Below are 27,960 nucleotides of genomic sequence, written 5' to 3'. Positions count from 1 at the left end.
AATGAGTATAATTTTAACTGATCTCCTGAAATACTAGTAAATGCGGCAACACAATTGCGTTTTCCAGAAAAAACGAACCAAATTCAAGTCTCTACAAGTTCGAAGCTATTCAAGTTACTGTAAAAAAGCGCCCGTATGGGAATCACCCGGCCCTCACGTTTGTCAAAACGTGACATTGATTTGACGTTTTGTATATACTATAAATAGTACAAAAAAATATTGCAAAGTTTGTTATTACTTATTAGTTTAGGTGTATAAATATTTCGTAATAACTCGGTTTCATGTAATATTATTGAGTTTAACTCTTTTGCGTTGGTTGACTTTGCACGACCAAACGCATCCTTCAACATACAAATGTGGCAGTGATAAAATAACTGTAGGGGAAACGTAGTTATGAGTAGCAGAAACGATGGTGCTAATAATGGAACAAGAGAACTGGATAGCTCAGGTACTTCTCAATTTTCAAGTGCAATATCGGTTTAATACATAACTTTGTACCTAATCGAGATTCAGTATAATTCTATTCATATATGAAAATCTCAGCTTTGATTTCGATTTTTGACTATTTTTAGCAAGTACCCCCTTTTTAGAAATAAAATTAAGATTGTTACTTGCTGAGCCAACTCCAAAATCAAAAATGTATTAGCATGTTGAGAAATAATAGTAATGATCAAATAAATGGCTGCCTGTGCTCATGTTATTTTTTTATCTTCTTGTAGATGAAGAAACACCAATAAATCCAGAGGTCCGTATCCTGTCCCGGATCTTTGGTGTCCACCGAGCAAGTGTGGCATCTATGCCAGGGACCAGTGGTAATTATTATATATCATTCACAATAAAAATATTGGTAAAATCGAAAGATCCTACAAATATTGTTTATGTCAGATGGCAGTTGCTTTTTAAAAACAAGTGCCTACTCCAATTCTTGGGTTTATTTGTCAAAGCAGACCTCAGGCTCTCATGAGCCATGGCAAAAAGCCAAGGGATGACACAAGAAGTATGATGAACCTTAATTTTGTGGCAATAAGGGTGTGTAAATGATACTGATGGATTGGAGTTTTGAATGATTCACGGTCGGTAAATAATACAAAAGGTAATCATGGTATTTATCCCGGTCAATGTAAGTCTAATGATGGATTGTCCATAGAACTCTAATTCCACCAGCAGCAATTTTTAAACAGTTGGCCACTTTTCCTACAATAGTGAAGAAAAGAAAAGCCTAAGACTGTGACTTGCCCACAAAAAAATTGTTAGGCCACTGGTAGGTCCACACACTTTGGTAATTTTTTTATGTATTTAATTTTACCCTGGCCTTTACCCTGGCGAGTATCACCATTTTTCATTATGGAATTAGATAAGGTTCAAATGGTATGTTTTTGACTTAATTATCTGAAAATAATATCTAAAGCTTAATTTCTCACAGCAACATCTTCGGCAAAAATATCGGCAAACACTTTATTGTAAACCGAGTAGTAAAGGCTTGGAACAAATTACCCTCAGAAGTTGTGAACTCTGCAAGTGTTAATCAATTTAAAAATAGACTAGACAAACTATGCTAACTGTGCTGAGTGAACTATGATTTAGACGTACCAGCATCAGCTGCCTGTCTAAAATGAAATAATAATAATAACATCTATTTACTTTGGCCACTTCCATAAAAAAATGGACCAGCCAAAAAGCATGAAATGGTCCCATTATGAAGGCATCAGTATGACTCACAGTATCGCATATAGCTGACATAGCATGGTTAGCGCAAAAAACATGTATATGTTCATTGTTCAGGTGCAAATCACCTTGTGAGCCCGTTGTCGAATACGCGCCGCACTCCACCGCTCAGCGCAGCTGACATAGCATGATTAACACAAACAAAAAAAAAAAATATGTTCATTGTTTAGGTGCAAGTCACCTTGTGAGCCCGTTGTCGAATACGCGCCGCACTCCACAGCTCAGCGCAGCTGACATAGCATGATTAACACAGAAAAACATATATATGTTCATTGTTCAGGTGCAAGTCACCTTGTGAGCCCGTTGTCGAATACGCGCCGCACTGCACAGCTCAGCGCAGCTGACATAGCATGATTAACACAGAAAAACATATATATGTTCATTGTTCAGGTGCAAGTCACCTTGTGAGCCCGTTGTCGAATACGCGCCGCACGCCATAAGAGCGCTCCTGACATAGCATGATTAACGCAAAAAACATGTATATATTCATTGTTCAGGTGCAAGTCACCTTTTGAGCCCGTTGTCGAATACGCGCCGCACGCCATGAGAGCGCTCCTGACATAGCATGATTAACGCAAAAAACATGTATATATTCATTGTTCAGGTGCAAGTCACCTTGTGAGCCCCTTGTCGAATACGCATATAGCCGATATAGCCGAATAGCATAAGGCATTACCGCGATTCGAACCCGAGCCCTCTTGCTTGAGAAGCAAGCGCACTACCACAGCGCCAGGAATCGGCTTGCAAGTTACGACGAAATTAGCCTAGACACCCGGAGTATCACTTGCACCTATTATTCGTGTATTGTTGTGACCGCAAAATGTCTAGAATCTTGGTAACAACTATGCAGCTTTAATGTACGTCTTCTAAGACGTCAATATGCAGCATATCGGAAAAGGGCGCCTCCACAGGCTGTGGACAAAATGATCCATAGTTTAAATCTCCTCTAATTTAATTTCAATTAGATTTATTTCCTCAACGCAAAAAACATGTATATGTTCATTGTTCAGGTGCAAGTCACCTTGTGAGCCCGTTGCCGAATACGCGCCGCACGCCAAGAGATCGCGACCGTCTCTTCTGGACACTTCTTGGTAATTCTAGCAGGCTGTCGCCCAATGCCAGGTATGCTAGTAACTTACTACCTTTTCAAGTGAATCTTCTTCTTTTTTTAAATTTATGCACTCAATGTATTAAGGAGTGTTTTCAAAATCAAATTAAGTTGATGAGAATTCAGTGAGGTGGCTTCCCTTTCCGATCCATTTTAATATGAAAATACAACTAGGAACCTTCAAGAAAGCTTAGCGTAAAGAGCGATTTTAAATACCGGCAACGCACTTACAACCCTTCTGGTGTTGCGGGTATGCAACAGTAATTGCTTACGATTAGTCTGCTCTTAAGCCTCCTAAACCATTAAAAAAACTAGCACTAACGATCATGGAACAAAACCTGCCGACAGACACACGGACATGGCGAAACCATAAAGGTTCCTAGTTGACTACGGAACCCTAAAAAGGAAAATTCAAATATTGGCCTTGATTTTCTACTTTTGACAAAGGTTGCATCACCAATTTTAGTTATCTTACCAAATATACGATTATTAGAAGAATGGACTCTAGTGTACAATCTTTTGTCAGGTGTCGAAGCGGGCCTCCGCCGCGCGGACCCCGACCCACACCCCGAACCTTCGCTGACTTGTTCGAGCCCGACCGCCTTTCACGCATCTCGCTCACACGCCACGCTTCTCCCTCAGGTAAAGCAGAGACGCTTTCCAGAAAGATTTTCGAGACGTGTGCGCCGATTAAAAAATAATCGGCGGCGGCGTTTGCCAAAAACGTTTTCGGCGTGACATCGGCGTGACCTTGACTGTCAGGTTTTTTAAGAAAAATTATTAATTTGTTGTTTTTCTTGAAAACTTGATCAATCCAGGTTGCTGGTCAGTGATTATTTATTTATTTAATAAGTAGGCAGGCAGTTATGGCAACTGATATGGCCTGTATCCAGTAATCATAAAGATATATAGTTATCATGAACGAGTATTAGATGTAGTGTTATGCTTGTCTAACTTATTTTTAAACAGGTTCACATTTTGTGCTGAAACCACGTCTTCTGGAAGTTTGTTCCAAGCCCTCACTACTCGGTTGCTCAGAAAGTGTTTGTAAGTGTTACTGTTGGACCTATGCCTTTCTAGCTTTAAGTGATTACCTCTCAGACGGTTGTTGTTGCGCTTGAACATCTCTTGAAAATCCTTGAGGTTATAGTGACCAGATAGTATTTTGTAACTCTCTATTAGGTCTCCGCGTTCTCTGCGGGGCTTTAGGGTAGTAAGTTTCAGTTCCTTTAGTCTCCTCATATGGCTTGTGTTTAAGTTGCCTTGGCAGTTTCGTGAAACTCCGTTTGACCTTCTCCAGCATCTCAATGTCCTTGGCAAATTTTGTAAATGCAAGATCCCGATCCTCCATTTTCTCATGATTTCCATGGCTTATCGTATTAAAAATGACAGACTAACAAAACAGAACTCCAAATATCCTTGAAATTTGATAGACATAGTGGACTGCTATGGCTTCCTTTTAACGGTTTTCTTGTCGTACAGGCACCTTCTTGCAGGTAGGTATCTTCTTTCTCGTTTTCTCATTGCTGAGGATCACGACCACATGTAATTTGTCTCTATTTCGCGCGGTCATAAGCCGTGTGCACGCAGCACGTTGCAGACTGCCGCAAGCCGACCTCTTCAAAGCGTTCGACCACGGCTCATGAAGCCTGGGGTCCGTTTGGCAACTAATCCCAAGAATTGGCGTAGGCACTAGTTTTTACAAAAGCGACTGCCATCAGACCTTCCAACCCAGAGGGGAAACTAGGCCTTGTTGCGATTAGTCCGGTTTCATCACGATGTTTTCCTTCACCGAAAAGCGACTGGTAAATATCAAATGATATTTCGTACATAAGTTCCGAAAAACTCGAGGTACGAGCCGGGGTTTGAAGTTTGAACCCGCGACCTCCGGATTGCAAGTTGCACGCTCTTACCGCTAGGCCACCAGCGCATCCGTTTCCTACAATTCCTATTGGTTCAAATTACACTAATGGTATAGTATGAATCTTCTCATTCATTCATTCATTTATTCCTTTATAAAACATAGTTCTCAAATGAGTTTAACGCTTAAGTCCCTAATCTGTTAAAGAAAAGCCATTGATTATTTACATGTGTCTGAGCGCATGCCACGCACTCAGACACAATGGCACGCGCTCAGACACAAAAGAAACAATGGCTTTTGTTTAACAGATTAGGGTCTAAGTCGTAAAAAATAATTTGAGAAGATTCATTATATAGTTATGGTTAGCAGGTAGCAGTTACCAATCCATCGCGAGCCAGCTCTCAAGTCTGCACTGTTCTTTGCGCAACTTACTGCGCAAGCGGCCCTCTAGCACCGGCAATGGTAATTAAATACACTTACCGTATTAAGACGAAAGTGGGCGACCGGGAGAGAACGCCTTTTTATACCATTTTCCTCGAATCGAATTTAAACTGTTGTAAGACATTAACATTAAGCTAATTTTACGGTTTAACTCTCGTGTTTTGGAGAGCTTAGGTTTCCAAAGGATGCAAAAGAAATGCATCTGAATTATACAGTGTGTAAAGAATGTATGGGCCCTGGAGGGAAAGTAGCAAATTACCTACTCTATATAGTTTTATACGGATTTTAGAATAGAGATTGTGTCTAAAAATAACTGCTGTCTACGTTTCTCTATTAATATTTTGGTGCTTTATTTCATGCGTGGTGTTAAATAATTTATTTTAAAGACAGTCAAATACCCAAATACAATACTTTAAAGATGTGTTAGTGTGGTATACACACTAACACATCTTTAAAGTATTGTTATGTTATAAACCCTCGGGACGTATTAGCTATAGTTTGTAGTTTAGTAGTTTCTGCCTAAATGTTGGACTTGAAATTCATGAGATTGTAACTAGTTCGCCTAGTTCTGATATTTAAATTGTAACTTTCCTCGTAGCTAGAGATCTTAGATCCCGTTTTCTAAGGGGACCTTGCATTTTTGAGACAAAGCAAACCGCTTGGAACAGGTGTTCTTGGGGGTGATCTGAGCTGATTTAGCCCGGTTGCCACGAGGTTCCCCCCAGCAGGTGGGCAGGGAAGGGGGGGGTGGAAAGTGTAAAGATTTTTTTAAATTTTGTATTTCTCGAATTTTTTGTATCGGTGAGTGATTTAGTCACAAAAATGAATTCTTCATCCTCGAATTATACGAAAAAGACACCAAACTTGATATATTTGCTAGATGTATGCAGATATAAAGCTTAGAGTGAGGCGCGCCTGGGCGCGCCGGAGCCACTCCCCCCCCCCTCCCCTGCCCACCTGCTGGGGGGGACGTCGTGGCAACCGGGCTAAATCAGCTCAGATCACCCCCAGAAACAACTGTTCCAAACGGTTTGCTTTGTCTCAAAAATGCAAGGTGGTGGACCTAAGATCTCCCACTATCGGGTTCCTCGCGATACGCGTAGCCTAGTGCGGAGACCTATGGTGTGCTTTGTTACGGAAATTTTATAAATAAATGAATTATTCTTTATTTCTACAGTAACGGGTCCCAGCTCAAGACCGGTGTTGGTACTGCGCGCAGCCCCGGAGTCAAATCATGGCGAAGATGAGTCCGACGGCAGAGGCCGCATTGACCTTGACCGGAGCGACCGCGACCGCGACCGGGACCGCGGTGACCGTGACCGCGGTGACCGTGGCCGCGGCGATCGTGACCGCAACACTCGGGAACATGAGGAGCGTCATCTTGACCCAGAGCCTATTGACCTTGATGACATTGAAGGTATTTAACACCAGCCTGTATGGTAATTCCATCTATCCTTTCTCGGGACATTTTCGACAGAGAGACCGATAATAGTAGTTTATGCAACTGATACATAATGAGAGGCCTTAAAACACAAGTGTGGTTTTATGAAACGAGCGTTAGCAAGTTTCATAATGGAATCACACGAGTGTTTTAAGGCCTAATTATGTACAGTTGCATACACTACTTTATCTACAAACATATCATTAGCACTCTAAGATGGGTTCAGAAGCCGTAGGGAAACGACCTGCATTGCTACTAGTGCTACCTGTACAATATCTATGGACTATAGATATTAAAATAATGCAATAAAAAATAAATTTGGACAAATATAGAAACAAACTACTCATATTTTCAAATAAAATGTAAATTACAAACAAATGACAACAGTAATGGCGGCAATTCGATCCTCCGTAAAGACGATTTTTTTTTAAATTATAGACAAACGAATGAAGTCCCTATTCTCATGTCACTCGAGATCAAATGTCGTGCGGTTTATATTAAAAAAAAAACATACTGAATTGACGTTTCGTATCGATAACTGTTTTAATATCTATGGATACTAGAATAGAGACCCACTTGAGTTCCGACAGCTGTTCCAAATTTAAACTCATAACCTTACAAAAATCTATAATGTAATAACATTAAAGTACAGATTTTACCTACTACCACAGATAAGAAAGTTCTCATAGTAAAATTGGTTGTAATAATGCTGGTCATTTCCTACGGTTTCTGAACGCATTTTACAGCATTAACGATATGTGCGTAGATAAAGGTATTTATGTTGATTACCTGTTCCTCTGAACCGGTCCAAGTTGGAGACCAGTCTTGGTCCTATGGAGTCAAGCCGCGGCGAAGATGAGTCCGACGGCAGAGTTCGCATGGACCGTGACGTGACCCTATTGACCTTGGAGATATTGAAGGTACCTATTTATCACCAGACTACGTCTCACTGCTGGGGCACAGGCCTCCCAACTGAACTGGTAGACTCTATATCTTGTGGCAATAAGTATTACGAATGGAGATGTCACACACACTTGAATTTATTTGCAGATGTACCTATGCAGGTTTCCTTACGATGTTTTCCTTAAATATTAAAAATATTAAAAGATAAAAGCATAGAGTAACTTATACTAGAGCGGTACTGTCATAGTAAATTTTGTAACCCCAGTAAATTCCTTCCTTCTTGACAGGCTGGCCGGATATAGCATTGAACAGAGACGAGTGGAAAAAGAGGGGGGAGGCCTTTGCCCAGCAGTGGGACACAGTGGGCTCTGAATGAATAATAACAGTAAATTCACTGCCATCTGTCGACACACTTTAAAACTAAAATTGAAGATTTGTAAAAATACGATAAAATGTATTTAAATATAGATAAATGATTTTTTTTATTTGCATTAATTATTTTGATTATTTTGACCCATGTTCTATCACTGATATGCGTTAAAATTGTTAAATAACAAACGAAACCGTCAACGCCATCTATACGACTGTAGGCCAAAACTAGTAGCGCCCTCTGAACGAGAATCAAATTTTCTTGATTTTCGAGGCACGTTTTTTCCTTAGACTGTATCCATCTATTACGGAGTTATATCTATCTTTGGATAAAAGCGATTGTGTAAACATTAGTATTGAGTATATTAATAACGGGTCACTCACGTGTTTTAAGTCGAAAACGCTCGACATGTTTCACTCCGTACCGAGGACCGTCATCAGGAGCTTGCGTCGACGGTGACGGACCGGCGCAGACTGCGGGCCGCAGCCCTCCGCGCCCGATGACTCGGCGCGAGCGCCGGTGGCGGCAGGGGGGGGCGAGAAACTACCCTCGTTTACGGCATTATTGTCAAATGATGGGTTGCACACAACACTCACTACGTCATTCGCTAATGGTTCGTCCACACTGTCCACCGATGTAGTACCCAAAACAGTTTTCCAGCTCGGAGGCACTGACCAACCACAATCACGGTTAAAATACGGATGACGACCAATTTCGATAGCCTCCCGTACTTTTCGCTGAATCACAAACTTTTCTGACCATCTTTCTTTTTTTTTCTTTTTTTTTTGTGAGTGGCCCGTTATTAATATTTATTTATTTATTTATTTATTTTTCGGAGAACCAACAGCTATCAATTATACAATAGTTATATAAGTAAATAACAAAAAGCCAATTATAGGTTCCCTCCAATAGCAACAAGTTAACACATAATTGGTGGTTAGCACTAAAATTTTACAACGTATTCAACTAATACTAATTTCAAAATGTGAATCCTACTTATTAAATACCCACAATTGAATACTCTTAGTATACTGAGCTAAGAAAAACAAAACTTATTAATAAAATACATCGATCGATACAATAATATTATTATGAGTATGCTGTCGCATACGACTCGCTCATTTAAGTAATTTGTTTGCCAGAATCCGTCTTATAGTTGTGATGTTACTATTAAAAACGTCAATATCACACTCTTTCGTTAGTTCATTTAGACTTTTACCAGCTCGCAATAGAAAGCTATTCTTTCTGTAATTACGTGATGAAAATGGAATTGTGAGGGGAGGGAAGTATCTTTTAGGTCTAGATGGAGTATTGAAGGAGAGCTTAGCGAGCAATTCAGGACAATCAATGTTACCATTTAAAATTTTGAGTATATATGTAATATATTTAATATGTCTGTGTCTCACGGAAGTTTTGTTATTAAAATTAGTATTGAGCTCGAAGATGTTTCAGAGCCGGTCCCAGGGCCGGCGCCGGCCTTCTCTCCGCGCGCCGACGCCGACTATTTTGCTGACGTGCCGTTGAGAGGTAATATTTATGAGGCAGATTTATTTACTAAAGTTACTTTGTTCCTGTTCGTTTTTGGTCTTAACCCTTAAATGCATGATTTTTTCTTTTTGCCTGAAATTAATATATGTCTTACATAATTGTTTACTGATTCTAGGAAAAATAAAAATATAAATTAAAACATCGATTTTCACTGCTTAACCAGTATTAGAATTTACATAGGGTAAATAATAATTTATGTAAATTTATACAATTATTGGTAAAAGATATAAAAAATCTTACTACCATTAGAAATTTATACTATTTGTAATATACCTATAATAAAGATTTTAAATATAAATAATTACATACCCCGAAAAAACCGCCTAAATTACATATTAAAAATCATTAAATTTTCCCAATTTTCCGCCATTTCGTGTTAAAAGAAATGTAATTTTTTTAAACTTAAATACTGCGCAAATTTCAATAAAACGAAGGAAAGTGTATTAATTTACGATCAAAATAATTATACAGGACCAAAAAGAGTTTACCTAATTATGCATAAAATTATATGTTTTTTGTTGTGTACATACATACATCACTATGCATTTAAGGGTTAATCATCAGGATAATCTGACGTTAATTAAAGCACAGAATAAATAGTACTTAAGTACCTACAGAAGGTTTTCTTCACCTAATCTTGACGTTTAAAATTTAATGAGTAAGTAAATATGTTACATTCGTTCTTGTTGAGACTATGAATAGATCGATTTTGAGAAATACATAAGTAGTTTAAAAGTAACTTACTTACGCTTATTAATCTTGGAGATTTATACAATACAATATATTTTATTTCAGACCATGTCCATAGTGTTAGTGTACATTCCCTTAAGCCTATGTTAGTTAAACCTATAATAACTTATGAACTAAGCCTCTGGACCCCATTTGTACATTGTCCCAATGTATTGTGTAAATGTAATTTATGTAAGTGTAGTTTGTAAAATACTTTTGATTCTGAACCGGTCGCGATAAGGACTAAATTAGACTAATGAGGAGTGAGCCACGCTTGCTATTAGGCGGTTATAACACTGACGAAGCAATGGTGTAATCACCGTCTAAAAGCGTAATATTTGTTTGCAGCAGAGGAGCCCCTGAACATGTCCACGGGTTCTCTGCTTGAAGAAGAGATACTCGAGGTGGAGCACGACCCTGAGCCTTCGTCTCGCCCAACCGGTGACAATGAAACGGTAGTTTTATATATTTTTAATAAAAATACATACCGAATGATAATATATTTTTCATCACGCCGTAAAATAAATAAATAAAATCACACTTGCTCGAAAAAGATTTAATTTCATGCAGGTGTACTGAAGGACAAAGGCCTATATTGTTTCCGCCGGAATCGCGGGAATTGTGGATTCTGAAAAAAAAAGCTATAACTCACTCGTGGGTCTGTGCCTTCGATGCTTATACTGCCAAAAAAATTCAAAATGGCGGACGAATGTTTAAAATGTCACCGTATTTAAGAATGATTTCGCTTAAAATTTAGTTTTTCATTCGCAAGTGTGATGTAAAACATCGTGTGTAACTCCGGGGGTAAGAATATTGTTACTCGTATCTTTAATTCACTCCAGCCTGCGGTTGTCGTGAATGTATAGACTCTCGCACAATATTTCACTTACCCCCCACTTTGTACAATCAAAGAGGATATAATAATAAGATAGAGCGGTACTGTCATAGTAAATTTTGTAACCACTGTAAATTCATTGCCATCTATCGACATACTTTAAAACTAAAAATTAAGATGTATAAAAATACTTTAAAATGTATTTAAATATGGATAAATGATTTTATTATTTGCATTAATTATTTTTATATGATTTTGACCCATGTTCTTTCACTGATATGCGTTAAAATTATAAATAACAAATGAAACCGTCAACGCCCTCTATACGAGAGTAGGCCAAAGCTAGTGGCGCCATCTGATCGGGAATCAAATTTTCGTGATTTTCGAGGCACGTTTTTTCCTTAGACTGTATCCATCTATTACGGAGTTATATCTATCTTTGGTACAATGTACTATTATTTCTAAATATGGACATTTTTGTATATTAGGAACCTGCAGTCACCGCAGCAGAATCAAGCCAGCAGAGAGGGACCAAACGAAAAAGAGAAGGTGAAATAAGTTAATAGTGAAACATTAGATACTGTTTACGCATATTGTATATTAACTTTACTACGCACGTTTCACGTTTAATACGATTTATCGTTTGTATATTTAGGGGTCCGGATGGTCACCTTTGAGAGCGTCTGCCAAGCACTTCCGGCAAAAAAAAAAATACTGACAGATTTCGCTTTTCTCTGTCTACCAGTAAATTTCTAACTGTTGCCGTAACTATTATTTCGGTATCAGATGGGTAAAATCAGCCCTCTTTTTCGCACCGGAAGTGGCCTTCTTTTTGTACTTTCGGCAAGTTCCGCCGTGGCAGACTATCAAATTCGGACTTAGCATCACTTTTGTGGGAAACCATTGTGCATTTCATCGCGGTATCAAGTCGGTACGAAATTTAGCAGTCGGCTCTTCTACCATACACATTCACCTCAGTGTGTGTAAGAGTTGAAAAAACTTCCTGTGTAGGGTAGGGTAGGAAACAGTAGCTCGGAAAAAAATTGTCGGGTACAGTGGCTCACTCAACCTAATTCCAACATGATAGAGGCGATATTGGGGCGACTGAGCCACTGTTCGAGCTGAGCCACTGTTTCCTACCCTACCCTAAACATATATGTCAATGTATACATTTTTGTTACAGAAGAAGCACAGGATTCGGCTTTGGCTCTAAACCACGTGAGTTAATTATTTATGTTTCGCATATGTTTACATCGCTGTAAGTATACGCATATAGCGTTTATGCATATGCATGTAGGTCTATTTTGCTCTGTGGTCTATGACCAATTAATCGGTCTTTGGCGTTGAACCTACGGTGCGTATATATCGGTCTTTTGCGTCCAAAAGCTTAAGGGCATATTCAGTATCGTGTTCTGATTAGGGAAAATAAAGAAAAAAAAAAATTTACGCAAAAAAAAAAGTTCTTTGGGGCAGATTGTCCAATTCGGCCAACCCTCCATATAAGGGCCAAAAATTTTTAGCGTCAAAAAACTTTTTCTTAAATTTTTTCCTAATCAGAACACGATATCGAATATGCCCTTAAATAGATCCCCACTAAAAATATCATCATCATCATCAACTTTTTACTTAGTTAAAAAAATGAGGATATTTTTTTGCAGAGCATCCTTCGTCTGCTGGAGTGCCCAGTGTGCATGGAGTGGATGGAGACGCCCATCACGCAGTGCCGCCGCGGCCACCTAGTGTGCGGCTCGTGCCGCAAGCGGCTCGACGCGTGCCCCGTGTGTCGCACGCCCTTCTCGTCCGTGCGCAACCGCGCCATGGAGGTACACTGCATCTTGCTGTAGACCACCCTTCTACTGAGTGCATGGAGCCCATCACGCAGTGCCGAGGGCACTTAGTGTGCGGCAGTGATATTTACTGCCGTCGGCTATTCTTATGGATTGCAAGACTATCTCCTTGCCTTCCAGGTTTCATACTCAGCTTACGCTTTATACCGTGTCCACAGGATGTAGCAGGCGTACTCCGCTACCCGTGCCGGCACGGCTGCGGGCGCTACCTGCGCGCGGCGCGCAGACACAGGCACGAGGCGAGCTGTGCGGCGCGCCGCCACGCCTGCCCCCTCCCCGCCTGCCGCGCCGCGCCGCCCATGCCGCGCGCCAAGCTGCAAGCGCACGCACAGGTCACCAATAACATCCACACAGGGGACACAAGCGCGAGGCGAGCTGTGCGGCGCGCCGCCACGCCTGCCCCCTCCCCGCCTGCCGCGCCGCGCCGCCCATGCCGCGCGCCAAGCTGCAAGCGCACGCACAGGTCACCAATAACATCCACACAGGGGACACAAGCGCGAGGCGAGCTGTGCGGCGCGCCGCCACGCCTGCCCCCTCCCCGCCTGCCGCGCCGCGCCGCCCATGCCGCGCGCCAAGCTGCAAGCGCACGCACAGGTCACCAATAACATCCACACAGGGGACACAAGCGCGAGGCGAGCTGTGCGGCGCGCCGCCACGCCTGCCCCCTCCCCGCCTGCCGCGCCGCGCCGCCCATGCCGCGCGCCAAGCTGCAAGCGCACGCACAGGTCACCAATAACATCCACACAGGGGACACAAGCGCGAGGCGAGCTGTGCGGCGCGCCGCCACGCCTGCCCCCTCCCCGCCTGCCGCGCCGCGCCGCCCATGCCGCGCGCCAAGCTGCAAGCGCACGCACAGGTCACCAATAACATCCACACAGGGGACACAAGCGCGAGGCGAGCTGTGCGGCGCGCCGCCACGCCTGCCCCCTCCCCGCCTGCCGCGCCGCGCCGCCCATGCCGCGCGCCAAGCTGCAAGCGCACGCACAGGTCACCAATAACATCCACACAGGGGACACAAGCGCGAGGCGAGCTGTGCGGCGCGCCGCCACGCCTGCCCCCTCCCCGCCTGCCGCGCCGCGCCGCCCATGCCGCTCGCCAAGCTGCAAGCGCACGCACAGGTCACCAATAACATCCACACAGGGGACACAAGCGCGAGGCGAGCTGTGCGGCGCGCCGCCACGCCTGCCCCCTCCCCGCCTGCCGCGCCGCGCCGCCCATGCCGCGCGCCAAGCTGCAAGCGCACGCACAGGTCACCAATAACATCCACACAGGGGACACAAGCGCGAGGCGAGCTGTGCGGCGCGCCGCCACGCCTGCCCCCTCCCCGCCTGCCGCGCCGCGCCGCCCATGCCGCGCGCCAAGCTGCAAGCGCACGCACAGGTCACCAATAACATCCACACAGGGGACACAAGCGCGAGGCGAGCTGTGCGGCGCGCCGCCACGCCTGCCCCCTCCCCGCCTGCCGCGCCGCGCCGCCCATGCCGCGCGCCAAGCTGCAAGCGCACGCACAGGTCACCAATAACATCCACACAGGGGACACAAGCGCGAGGCGAGCTGTGCGGCGCGCCGCCACGCCTGCCCCCTCCCCGCCTGCCGCGCCGCGCCGCCCATGCCGCGCGCCAAGCTGCAAGCGCACGCACAGGTCACCAATAACATCCACACAGGGGACACAAGCGCGAGGCGAGCTGTGCGGCGCGCCGCCACGCCTGCCCCCTCCCCGCCTGCCGCGCCGCGCCGCCCATGCCGCGCGCCAAGCTGCAAGCGCACGCACAGGTCACCAATAACATCCACACAGGGGACACAAGCGCGAGGCGAGCTGTGCGGCGCGCCGCCACGCCTGCCCCCTCCCCGCCTGCCGCGCCGCGCCGCCCATGCCGCGCGCCAAGCTGCAAGCGCACGCACAGGTCACCAATAACATCCACACAGGGGACACAAGCGCGAGGCGAGCTGTGCGGCGCGCCGCCACGCCTGCCCCCTCCCCGCCTGCCGCGCCGCGCCGCCCATGCCGCGCACCAAGCTGCAAGCGCACGCACAGGTCACCAATAACATCCACACAGGGGACACAAGCGCGAGGCGAGCTGTGCGGCGCGCCGCCACGCCTGCCCCCTCCCCGCCTGCCGCGCCGCGCCGCCCATGCCGCGCGCCAAGCTGCAAGCGCACGCACAGGTCACCAATAACATCCACACAGGGGACACAAGCGCGAGGCGAGCTGTGCGGCGCGCCGCCACGCCTGCCCCCTCCCCGCCTGCCGCGCCGCGCCGCCCATGCCGCGCGCCAAGCTGCAAGCGCACGCACAGGTCACCAATAACATCCACACAGGGGACACAAGCGCGAGGCGAGCTGTGCGGCGCGCCGCCACGCCTGCCCCCTCCCCGCCTGCCGCGCCGCGCCGCCCATGCCGCGCGCCAAGCTGCAAGCGCACGCACAGGTCACCAATAACATCCACACAGGGGACACAAGCGCGAGGCGAGCTGTGCGGCGCGCCGCCACGCCTGCCCCCTCCCCGCCTGCCGCGCGCCAAGCTGCAAGCGCACGCACAGGTCACCAATAACATCCACACAGGGGACACAAGCGCGAGGCGAGCTGTGCGGCGCGCCGCCACGCCTGCCCCCTCCCCGCCTGCCGCGCCGCGCCGCCCATGCCGCGCGCCAAGCTGCAAGCGCACGCACAGGTCACCAATAACATCCACACAGGGGACACAAGCGCGAGGCGAGCTGTGCGGCGCGCCGCCACGCCTGCCCCCTCCCCGCCTGCCGCGCCGCGCCGCCCATGCCGCGCGCCAAGCTGCAAGCGCACGCACAGGTCACCAATAACATCCACACAGGGGACACAAGCGCGAGGCGAGCTGTGCGGCGCGCCGCCACGCCTGCCCCCTCCCCGCCTGCCGCGCCGCGCCGCCCATGCCGCGCGCCAAGCTGCAAGCGCACGCACAGGTCACCAATAACATCCACACAGGGGACACAAGCGCGAGGCGAGCTGTGCGGCGCGCCGCCACGCCTGCCCCCTCCCCGCCTGCCGCGCCGCGCCGCCCATGCCGCGCGCCAAGCTGCAAGCGCACGCACAGGTCACCAATAACATCCACACAGGGGACACAAGCGCGAGGCGAGCTGTGCGGCGCGCCGCCACGCCTGCCCCCTCCCCGCCTGCCGCGCCGCGCCGCCCATGCCGCGCGCCAAGCTGCAAGCGCACGCACAGGTCACCAATAACATCCACACAGGGGACACAAGCGCGAGGCGAGCTGTGCGGCGCGCCGCCACGCCTGCCCCCTCCCCGCCTGCCGCGCCGCGCCGCCCATGCCGCGCGCCAAGCTGCAAGCGCACGCACAGGTCACCAATAACATCCACACAGGGGACACAAGCGCGAGGCGAGCTGTGCGGCGCGCCGCCACGCCTGCCCCCTCCCCGCCTGCCGCGCCGCGCCGCCCATGCCGCGCGCCAAGCTGCAAGCGCACGCACAGGTCACCAATAACATCCACACAGGGGACACAAGCTTGCAACATTTGCGTCGTGGCATGCTTGCCACAAGCACTACAAGGCTTAAGCTATAATGAAGTTATTTTTATTAACCATTACGTCCGTTTGGATATAATTGACTATAATGGGAGAGCGTTCACTTAATCCCATAAAAAAAACCGTAAAGAAAGTAATAAAGTATCGTATAAAGATTCACGTTAGTCGGCGCTTCGAGATGCCCCGTATTCACACATCTGCAAATCTCGATTAAGGTCATAATTCCTTCACTTTTACACCCGCTGAAGTCAAGGCAAGTGTGAACGAGATGGCATTATGACTTCAATCGCAGTTGTGGTTAGTACAACTCCATTGTGTTTTCAGACGAAGCACCCAGAATCCTTCAAAACCGGCACGCAACACGTCATCCCTCTGGGCGTGCGCACCGAGCAGCACGTGCAGCTCGTGGTCGCGGCGCTCGGGGCTATATTCCACCTGCGCGTCGACATGGACGTGCGTACGTGGGGCGTGTGTGCTCTAGTGCAGCATCTAGGGCCGCAGGATCAGGCGCATAATTACACGTACGAGGTGAGAACAGGCCTATGGAACTCTCGGATAAATAGATACCTACACGTCGCATTCTGCCGGCGGTACAAAAAGCCAAGGGCTCTAAAGCTGTATCTGCAGAGATTACAGCATAGAATTCTTCAACAAGTCTACTGGTTGAAAGGGTCGACAACGCACATGTGACACCTCTTAAGCGGTTGCAGGCGTCCATAGGCAGCGGTCATATGCTTATTTGCCACAAAAGTGGTATATAAAAATAAATTCTATTATTTCACTTTTCGCCGAAAGCGGGTCTCTTGCAGTCTTAAATAGTCTTCCGCCTGTCATACTAGTTGACATGTGACATTTATGTACAGGTGACAGTAAACGGGCGGCACAGCGGGCGGCGACTAGTCTACCGGCGCACCACGCACAGCGACCTGGAGAACCCTGTGCTCAACACCAGCAGGCAGGACTGCTTCCACCTCACCCTCGACCAAGTACAGTCATTTCAACATGCGTGTGTGTGTGTGTGTGTGTGTGTGTGTGTGTGTGTGTGTGTGTGTGTGTGTGTGTGTGTGTGTGTGTGTGTGTGTGTGTGTGTGTGTGTGTGGTGTGTGTGTGTGTGTGTGTGTGTGTGTGTGTGTGTGTGTGTGTGTGTGCGCGTGCGCGTGTGCGTGTGTGTGTGTGTGTGTGTGTGTGAGTAAGTGTCAGTAAACAACTTGTGCTCATAAAGATTAAGGACCAGTTGCACCAACCACAATTAGCTGGTCAACGTAACTCAACAGTGAACTAAATATGAAACTTTCTACAATAACATTTAGCGAACGTTTTAATGGTTATTATTTATCTCCACGGGACTTAATTGCGTAAAATAGTTTTAAAATGTACCTCCGACGTTTCGAGGACGGCGTTGTCCCCGTGGTCTCGGAGAAGACTGGCTAAAGTTGACATCAACATCCTCTAGGCGCGCGAGTTTTTCGAACTACCCGCACTTGGTCTTGTTTATTAACTTGAACGTTTTGCGCACTAGGGATGCTACCGGGTCGACACACAACACTCACAATATTCGATTTTTCAACTTTCGATATTTGGTTTCGCTTACACTTACTAATGACTGGGTTCCATGTGGATGAGATCTTAAAACCTTCGTCTCGATTGAAATTTCTATGTTTCTTGATTTCAATGGCTTCACGGATTTTTCTACTATAAAACCCACGATCTATAGAAAGTATTCTAGGGTTGTGAAGCTCAATCCAGTGGTTTGGCCCTGACTCTAGTAAATGCTCAGCAACGGCAGACTTGTTCACCTGACGGTTCTTGACAGCTGCGATATGTTCCTTAACTCGTTCCGCAATGGTACGTTTCGTTTCCCCGATGTAGGAACTACCACAACTGCAATCGATCTTATAAACGCCAGGTGACTGGAACGGGATAACGTCTGTAGACTCTAGTTCCTCATAACGTGAAATAAGAATTGAAACGCCGATTTGCAACACAATTATATTATTAATAAATTAGACGCGTATACATGACATGTTATTTCTTTGAAGGATATTGCAAAAATAAAAAGCTTGACAATGGCCGCGCTTATATAGGTCGCAGGAAACCCGTAGCGCGCGATGTGTGCAGCGCAGCGCCATCTACCATGAAATTGAGTATGCTTTCTTGCTTGCCGCAACATACTCCCGCCTAAAGAATAGCAGAATCCTTTCTTCTCACATCTGGTAGTGGACAGAGCTTCGAAATCGAGCGGGTTAGCACTCCAGTTGCTGTGCGGACTTCGTAGACTCGTGTCACGTTGTCTTGTCCAGGGTGTTTCTGTACAACTCTACCTAGTAGCCATTTACTAGGAGGTAATCTATGATCCTTAATTAGTATGAGGTCTCCGACGTTAAACTCTTGTTTTCTGATTTTCCACTTCGGTCTCTCTTGTAATCTTGTTAGAAATTCAGTTTGCCATTTTCTCCAAAATATTTGTAGCATTTTCTGAATGTTTTGCCATCTTGATAATGAATTTGTCTTATGTTGTGTTAAATCTCTCTCCGGGATGGTGACTAACGGTTCTCCAACAAGAAAATGTGCTGGTGTCAGCGGCTCTAGGTCATCAGGATGATCGCTCAGTGGTGATAAAGGTCTTGAGTTCAGACAAGCCTCGACCTGGTTCAAAAGAGTTGTAAATTCTTCGAAGGTAGGTGTAGCGTCTCCGAGAGTTCTCTTAAGATGAAACTTGATACTCTTGACTCCGGCCTCCCACAATCCGCCATGGTTTGGTGATCCAGGAGGGATGAACTTCCACTTGGTGCCTTCTGTATCTAGTAGGGCTGCTAGTTCAACAGGGATTGTTGACTTGCCAAGTCTCCAAGTCTCTAGTATTTCTTTGCTCGAGGAAATGAAGTTAGTCCCGTGGTCACTCCACATCTCCTTGACGAATCCTCTTCGTGATGTAAATCTTCTAAATGCTGCCATGAACGCTTCCATAGACATGTTGCTCACACATTCTATATGTATTGCTTTAGTTACCATGCAGATGAAGATGCTTATATATGCTTTGAAAGTCTTTGTTCCTCGTCCAGGGCTCATGCGCACGTTTACTGGACCTGCGAAATCTACACCAGTTGTAAGGAACGCTCTTGACGGCTTCACTCGTATCTCAGGTAAGTCACCCATCAGTTGAGTTACTGTCTTTGCTTTTTGTTTAGCACAAGGAAAGCAATTTCTCACGTATGTTTTTATAGTGTTTCCTGCGTCAATCAGCCAGTATCTTCCTCTAAGATATGTAGTCATCAGTTGAGGGCCTCCATGCAACGTCTTCTTGTGTGCGTCGTTAAGTAAAAGTGGTATCAGTACGTTGTTCTTGGACAGGATAATTGGATGTTTGCTCAGGAACTCTAAATCTGCATGTTTCAATCTTCCTCCAACTCTCAGGATTTGTTTGTCATCGAGAAAAGGCGTAAATGACAGTAAACGACTTCTTTTCTTCAATGTTGTGTGATTTCTTAGAGCTTCGATTTCTTGTGGAAATTCTAGTTGTTGAGAAAGCTTGATACATGTTGTAAGTGCTTCTTCTCGCTCATCATGAGTTACATATTGAGGTAAGTTTTCTTTTACATGTTTGTTTTTTAAGATAAGCCATCTTCTACAGTAGGCTATGACTGAGATGAGTTTTCTCAATGATGAATATCTCTTTGAAATTGTAAGTATGAAATCTTCTGTCTTCTGAGTCTTCTCTGACAAGGTAGTAGTTGCGCATTTGATAGATTTTCTTGTTTCTAGATCTGTATCTTCTACTTCATAGTGTTCTCTTCTCCATTCTCTTTGATGTAAAAATGTTGGGCCTTGAAACCATAGTGTATGTTCTTTTAATTTCTCAGGTGCGACTCCTCTCGATGCTGGATCTGCAGGGTTTTCTTTTGTGTTCACGTACGACCATGTTGTATCTATGTTGTTGTTGATTGCAATGACTCGGTTTTTCACAAATGTTGTCCACTTCAGCGGGTCTCCGAGAATCCAGGCTAAGGTTACTTTTGAATCTGAATAAGCGTATGTATGGTTGTGCTCGATTCTCATAGCTGTAGCGACGTGTTTCAGTAGTTGGCTCAGTAGCAGTGCTGCACTCAGTTCAAGACGGGGCAAAGTGAGTTGTTTTTTCAACGGTGAGATTTTTGTTTTTGCCATGATGAGTGATATTTTGACTTCTCCGTCTGGTTGGATTACTTTGCTGTAGACTACTGCTGCGTAGGCTGACATTGATGCATCAGCAAAGCCATGCAGTTCTACTAACTCGCTGTTGTTGGTCGTTCCGATCCATCTCTCAAGCTTCACGTCTGACAGGTGCTCTATGCCTCTGCAGAAAGTCTTCCACTCTGTCTTCAAGTCTTCAGGTAACTCTGTGTCCCATGATAATTCTCTTGACCAGGTCTTCTGTAGAAATATTTTCGCCATGGCTACAGATGGTGCTAGCCAACCCATTGGATCAAACAGGGAAGCGATGACTGTTAAGACGTTTCTCTTTGTTACTCGCTGCTCAGATAAAGTGTTGATTTTGTTTGTTACTAAGAGGGTATCTTCGTTTGAGTTCCAAGTGATTCCTAATGTTTTGATTGTCTCTTTTTTGTTGATGTCTATCTCAGAATTCTTCGCTCTCTTCTCTGGTTCTACTGTGTTTATGAATTCTTTGCTGTTTGAAGACCATTTTTGTAACTCGAAGCCTCCTCTTCTTAGTACTTCTGTCAGTTGACGTTTAGCCTCTACTGCGGTTTCTATTGTATTTCCCCCTGACAGTACATCATCCATGTAGAAAGAATGGTTGATGATTTCTCGAGCTTGTGCATAATCTTCTGTGTTTGCCTCATCGATTGCTATCTGTCTCAGGGTTTTGATTGCTAAGAATGGTGCACATGCTGTTCCGAAGGTTACAGTTAGCATTCTATACTCTCTTATGTCTTCATCAGGGCTGAATCTCCAAAGTATTCTCTGAAAGTCTGTGTCTTCTCTTCTTACAAGGATCTGCCGGTACATTTTGATGACATCGGCGACAAAGCAGACTTTATGCGTTCTCCATCTCATAAGAATGTCTCGAAGATCTCCCAGAAGTGACGGACCAATTAGCAGTTCTGAGTTGAGGCTTACTCCGTTGGCTCCTCTGCATGAAGCGTCATAAACTACCCGAAGCTTAGTAGTGTCTCTGTCTTCACGGATCACAGGATGATGTGACAGGTATACTCTTCTGTCTGGCTCTCTCATAGGTTCATCTCGTTCAACTAATTCCATATGTTGTAACATTATGTACTCTCTCATGACCTCATTGTAGGATTCTCTCAATTTTGTGTTTGCTTCTAATCTTCTCTCAGTGCTCATGAATCTTCTCAGTGCGATTTCTCTAGAATTCTCTGGTAAAGTAGGTTTGTCACACTTGAATGGAAGTGATACGATGTATCTTCCGTTTGTATCTCTTGCTACTGTATCTTGATAAATGTTCTCAGCTCGAAGTTCTTGTGGGGTGAGAGTGTCGTTTTCCTCTGACTCTAATCTCTCTGTCTCCCAAAATTTTTCTACCATCTTCTCTAATGTTATGTTCAGATGCATGCTTTTGAACTCTCTCATGTGGTTGTTGTTCAACTGACCTCCTGACAGGATGTATCCCAAGCGAGTTTGTTGTGCTATGGGAGTACCTGGTTCTCCTTTAATCACTCCGTTCATCAAAATGTCTGTGTAGATGTGAACTCCAAGTAGTAGATCAATGTTGCTTGGTGTATGGTAAGTTGGGTCTGCAAGTGACAGGTATTGCAGATGACTCCATTTCTGTGGACTGATTGGGACTTCAGGCATAATGTCGGTGACATCTTGAACAATGTAGGCTGTGCAGTTGACTTTGAAGTTGTCGTTGAACCTTGAGTAAACTTCTATATCTGTAGCGGACTTGATTCTTGTTGACATATGACCCACTCCGGTAACTAATCCATCAGCTGGTTTTCTTCGCAGCTGTAATTGTTTGACAGTTGCTTCACTTATAAATGATTCTTGTGAACAGGGATCAATGAGTGCTCGTAGAACTTGTATACCATGGCCAGTCTTAATGTTTACTAGTGCGGTAGCCATGAGCGCAGTATGATTCTGAGTGATAAGGTAGTTTCTTATTTTTGGTGTATCTGAAGGTTTTGTAGTAGTCTCTTCTCTCAAATTTGTAGCGGTTTCTCTCGATGTAGATTGTATTGGATTTTCTCTCTTCTCAGTTGGTTGGTTTTCAAAATGAAGTAAAGAATGATGTCTTTTTTGGCAATGATGACAAGATACTCTGGATTTACAATTTTTCACATTATGTTTTGATGACATGCAGTTAAAGCAAAGTCTTTCCTTTTGGACATGTTGAACTCTGTTGTTGACATCTAGGTTTGCAAATTCTTTGCATAGATAGGTGAAGTGGTTTTGTTTGCAGTAGGAACACTGTATTGTAGTTGTAGCGGGGCTTGTTAGAAAGGATCTCTGTCTCACGATAGCTCTCTCTCTGTCCTTCGAATAGGTTGTAGATGGAACCATTTCTAACACTCTGAAACGTGTCTCTAAGAAGGTTGTAAACTTCTCTAGTTTCGGCAACTCTTGTACAGGTAGCGCTTTTATCTCCTCTTCCCACTGTTTGCGCGTCTCGTCATCCAATTTGTTGAGTATAATGTGAATCACGATAGTATCCCAATCGTTAATCTTTACGTCGTTGTTTTTAAGGCTGTTCAGGCATTCTTGGGTAGTATCGAGTAGCTCTCTGATAGATCTAGATGTGCCGTTGTACACTTTCTTTTGATTCATAAATCTATTCAAGATGGTATTTACTATCATGCGTTTGTTGTTGTACCTCTTGTCTAAAGTTTCCCATGCAACATCATAGTTTTTCTCGGTTATTTGCAGATGCTTCAATAATTGTTCAGCTTCACCGGTGACACTTGATTTCAGGTAATGAAGTTTTTGTACCTTGCTCAGCGATGTTTTATTATGAACGAGCGACGTGTACAGGTCTCTAAATGACGTCCATTCTTGATAATCTCCAGAGAATTGGGGCAGGATCACTTTTGGAAGCTTCACCTCTTGCGTAGAATGCTTGTTTACTTCCGACGTTGACTTGTATTGCGGTTGCGATTGCGGTTGCTCACTCAAAGTTTCGGATTTGTTGAATAGCTCGATAGTATCCGATAACTCTCCTTTAATCACAAAATACTCTTCTTCTCCATTGGAGTACAAGTCGGTTGTGAAGTAATTATGCTCCTTTTTCTGAGCCGTAGTTGCATATTTCAAGATTTGGAAATGGTTTGTTTGAAATTTCTGCCAATACTCGTTCAATGTATCAATTCTAGCTTGTACATAGCCTTTCGTAATACGTGATTTTCCTTGCTTCTTTAAGTTTATCCCGATCTTTCTTATTAATTCGTAAGTAATTTCTTGTTCCGACACGTAAGTATCCATTTTGTAGGTTATGTAGTAAAATCTTACGAAATATCTTGAATCTTCACTCTTTTGGCTTGAAAAACACTAAATGTTCGTAGCTTTGCTCGTTTTTACACGTTTTCTTCAAAATTATTACGAATCTCGATGTATTTTCACAGTTTTATGTCCATTGTTTACACCAATGTTTACACCGAAGCGCCGACTATTTTTACGAAAATCACTCAATTATTGTTCTCGCGGTACTCGATATGGTTATTTATTGTATTTATGCACTGAAACCTCGTAAATATTGTTCATTCATCGTTTATTTCTCGTATTTTGTTTTTTCACTCTTGTTCCTTCTTCATTTATTTTGTTCTAGAATGTTCGATGCGTGACGTCTATAATCTCTCAAAATTATTCTTATTTCACTGCGATTGTTCGTTTTTCACCACTAATTCACTATATTTCCGGCTCTAATGGACCACTTTGTAGACTCTAGTTCCTCATAACGTGAAATAAGAATTGAAACGCCGATTTGCAACACAATTATATTATTAATAAATTAGACGCGTATACATGACATGTTATTTCTTTGAAGGATATTGCAAAAATAAAAAGCTTGACAATGGCCGCGCTTATATAGGTCGCAGGAAACCCGTAGCGCGCGATGTGTGCAGCGCAGCGCCATCTACCATGAAATTGAGTATGCTTTCTTGCTTGCCGCAACAACGTCCTTCGGTGACCTCAGGTTTCCTGCAATTTTGGATAAAGGAGTGTATACCGTCCTTATAGAGTACCTCTCAAGTACTGTGCCAACCTTATCCGTTACTCCTTTCACATAAGGTAAAGAGCGAGATGTCGCATATTCAGGAGGTACTTAGGTGGAACGAGTATAAGGTGAGAAAGTGGCAACCCAGACGAAAAGCAAGAGTGAAGCGTCCTGATGTCTCCAGGCAACCGGCATTTTTACCTTATGTGAAAGGAGTAACGGATAAGGTTGGCACAGTACTTGAGAGGTACTCTATAAGGACGGTATACACTCCTTTATCCAAAATTGCAGGAAACCTGAGGTCACCGAAGGACGTTATCCCGTTCCAGTCACCTGGCGTTTATAAGATCGATTGCAGTTGTGGTAGTTCCTACATCGGGGAAACGAAACGTACCATTGCGGAACGAGTTAAGGAACATATCGCAGCTGTCAAGAACCGTCAGGTGAACAAGTCTGCCGTTGCTGAGCATTTACTAGAGTCAGGGCCAAACCACTGGATTGAGCTTCACAACCCTAGAATACTTTCTACAGATCGTGGGTTTTATAGTAGAAAAATCCGTGAAGCCATTGAAATCAAGAAACATAGAAATTTCAATCGAGACGAAGGTTTTAAGATCTCATCCACATGGAACCCAGTCATTAGTAAGTGTAAGCGAAACCAAATATCGAAAGTTGAAAAATCGAATATTGTGAGTGTTGTGTGTCGACCCGGTAGCATCCCTAGTGCGCAAAACGTTCAAGTTAATAAACAAAACCAAGTGCGGGTAGTTCGAAAAACTCGCGCGCCTAGAAGATGTTGATGTCAACTTTAGCCAGTCTTCTCCGAGACCACGGGGACAACGCCGTCCTCGAAACGTCGGAGGTACATTTTAAAACTATTTTACGCGATTAAGTCCCGTGGAGATAAATAATAATGAGTAAAAATCGTGAAAGTTTAAATCAGCGTTTTAATGGTGACAGGCAGTTTGGTACAACCGACACTTGCACTTTAAACGCCACGCCACTCGTGTGCAGCGAGCGCGTCATCCTGAACCTTATCGTAATGCACGAAGGTTGATATTGTGCTGTAGCCGCGCGCGTCAGTTGACGTCTTTTGCGGTCAAAGGGTTAAAAGTTTATAAACATAAACTGTTGTTGTAGTATAAGTAGAAAAAGCTGTATGATGCAAATCAGTAGTTACTCACGGTATAGCAAATGATAAGTAAAATTGCACTTATGTGTGCTAACATCGCGATCTTCATAAACGCTTCATAATTTACAGATATGCAAGTTGCCGAAAGTTACAAAAAAGTTAGCAAAGATTTCGGAAATTACGGGACAATTTCATAGGAAATTAAGGACACTTTCATGTTTCAATTTCGATTCCCATACAAAAATATGTTTTCGAAAATTTTCAATGTTAAATTTTCGCATGTCGGTCTTTGAAGTCGTGCCCAGGCCGCATTGCCTCGGGTGAGGCACGTCTCCACCGACTGAGCTGCTTCGCGCGGCAGTTTCCTCGCGAGGCGGCTCGTTCTGTGTGGACCCGCCTATTTTGGAAACTTTCCGACGGCACATCATTATTAATAATTATGCTGATTCTTTATAGTTTATAGGGCCAGGAACGGATTTCCATGACCAATCGCCTCCCGGGCGACAACTCGTATAGTGGTTAACGGCTATGTATGATGAACCCTCGTGAACGCCAGCTGCCGCTCCGTTGGTGGGTTGAGGAATGGCAGCATATAGTCTATAAAAAAAAATTGCCTCCCGTTTGATACTTTGTCAGATGATAGTTTAGATGCTATTGTTAATAAAGCAAATCGTCAGCCGGTTGTATCGCGGTGGAAAGACCGTGTTACGCGGTTCGGTGGCTGCCATTCCTCAACCCACCAACGGAGCGGCAGCTGACGTTCACGAGGGTTCATCATACATAGCCGTTAACCGCTATACGAGTTTTCGCCCGGGAGGCGATCACTGACGAAATTTGCGCCTGGCTCGCGGTCCATTAGGCTAATGGTCAACGTCTGTGACAGGCGCTCAACTACCTTCGCTTCAAGAACGAGCACTCGGAGACGGACAAGACGTTGGACCTCATCATCACGTTGGCCGAGGCCGAGCCTGAACAGGAACCGGCTGACGAAGACACGTGAACACACACTTGTTACACTAGCAAATGCATCTACTTCGCGTGTCCGAACCCCGACCAAGCGTCGAGGTTGACCGTCGCTCTTTACAGTCCACGCGCGTCAGTTGTTGCAGCCGGATGTCCGTGAAAACTTAAAAAATGCTTCGTTGCATGATAGTTAACTGCAACAGCCCAAAAATTGCGAGCACCCAAAGGCAAGAACATATTTATCGCAGATAAGTAATTTTAAAATTATATTATGCGTAAATTTTGTACCTATGAAAAAGTCGGCACGCTTGGTTTCAATACAAATCGTGGTATTTGCGTCATCTAGCGTATATATTAAATCTGTGCTTGTACATATGGACTGTTAGCACCCTTTGACCGCCATAGACGTCAACTGACGCGCGTGGCTACAGCCTGATATAACACACGGTTTACGATAAACATGGCGTCCAAGGGCAACACCACACACTAGCGTCTCCCGTCGACGTCTAGTCAACTCTAAGGCTGCTGCTCGACGCAACGTTGGCGCAACTGCGCGGCGACGCCATTTTCCATAGCGCTGACTAGACGCCAAAGCTCAAAAGACGCTAGTGGGTTGGCCCTAATGGTCAACGATTGACAGGCGCTCAACTACCTTCGCTTCAAGAACGAGCACTCGGTGACGGACCAGACGTTGGAGCTCATCATCACGCTGGCCGAGGCCGAGCCTGAACAGGAACCGGCTGACGAAGACACTTGAAAACATACTTGTACATTAGCAACACGCAACACCCATATGAGTCCCCGGCAAGCTCGGTTCTCCATACAAACGTAGTTCCGCTCTCATTTTAAAACCACTAGCTAGATTGCTCTGAAACTTTGTAATTAGGATAGGATAAGGTATATCTATGTCTGTAATTAGTTTATGTAGCTTCAGATACCATAGTAAAAAAATACAGCGAATTTAAGCTTTTCATACAAAACTTGCTTTGCTATATAAACTAATTTCAGACCTAGATATACCTCATGTCATTGTTTGTGCAAAGTTTCATTACAATCCAACACGTAGTTTTAAAATGAGAGCGGAACTACGTTTGCATGGGAAGGTGCAATTCGGCTAAGCTTGCCGGGGACTTATGGCGTTATTCATAAACGCCTATCAAGCATAAAAAGCCCTTGATAATCGTTTGTCCTTATACGTCTATTGGGCACTTTAACCGAATACGAACATTGGAAAACTTGCCGTCTTTCTCTTCCGTCTTCGTTCGTACATCTCTAATTTGTAAAACCTGACCAGGAATATATGATCACGCACCATGTTGCGGAATTTCACTGGAACTAATTTTTTCATACTATATGAACTGTCACCCTATACATG

At 44.8% G+C, this 27,960-nt stretch overlaps 1 protein-coding gene across 1 annotated transcript; it reads left to right on the top strand.

Moving 5' to 3' along the window:
- Positions 1–212: 212 nt before the first annotated feature.
- On the top strand, positions 213–27,960 carry LOC134742942 (E3 ubiquitin-protein ligase siah-1-like). The gene is made up of 15 exons (XM_063676163.1): positions 213–448; positions 720–812; positions 2,736–2,847; positions 3,360–3,475; positions 5,064–5,156; positions 6,313–6,552; positions 9,293–9,376; positions 10,475–10,581; positions 11,450–11,510; positions 12,145–12,179; positions 12,620–12,784; positions 12,967–13,140; positions 16,642–16,845; positions 17,181–17,303; positions 26,506–27,960. The coding sequence occupies exons 1-15, from the start codon at positions 394–396 to the stop codon at positions 26,620–26,622; spliced, it is 1,779 nt and encodes a 592-aa protein (XP_063532233.1). The 5' UTR covers positions 213–393; the 3' UTR covers positions 26,623–27,960.

The sequence above is a fragment of the Cydia strobilella genome, chromosome 7 (assembly GCF_947568885.1).
Source record: "Cydia strobilella chromosome 7, ilCydStro3.1, whole genome shotgun sequence".
NCBI lineage: Eukaryota > Metazoa > Arthropoda > Insecta > Lepidoptera > Tortricidae > Cydia > Cydia strobilella.
Note: the sequence above shows the minus strand (reverse complement) of the source record. Positions and strands in the feature narration are given on the sequence as shown.

What these genes read in the sequence shown, in the direction of transcription:
- LOC134742942 (XM_063676163.1), top strand. Translation starts at nt 394, where the DNA reads ATGAGTAGCAGAAACGATGGTGCTAATAATGGAACAAGAGAACTGGAT. An exon ending in ATCTATGCCAGGGACCAGTG is followed by an intron (nt 813 to 2,735) that starts GTAATTATTATA and finishes TTCATTGTTCAG; the next exon opens with GTGCAAGTCACCTTGTGAGC. An exon ending in TCCACCTCACCCTCGACCAA is followed by an intron (nt 17,304 to 26,505) that starts GTACAGTCATTT and finishes CGTCTGTGACAG; the next exon opens with GCGCTCAACTACCTTCGCTT.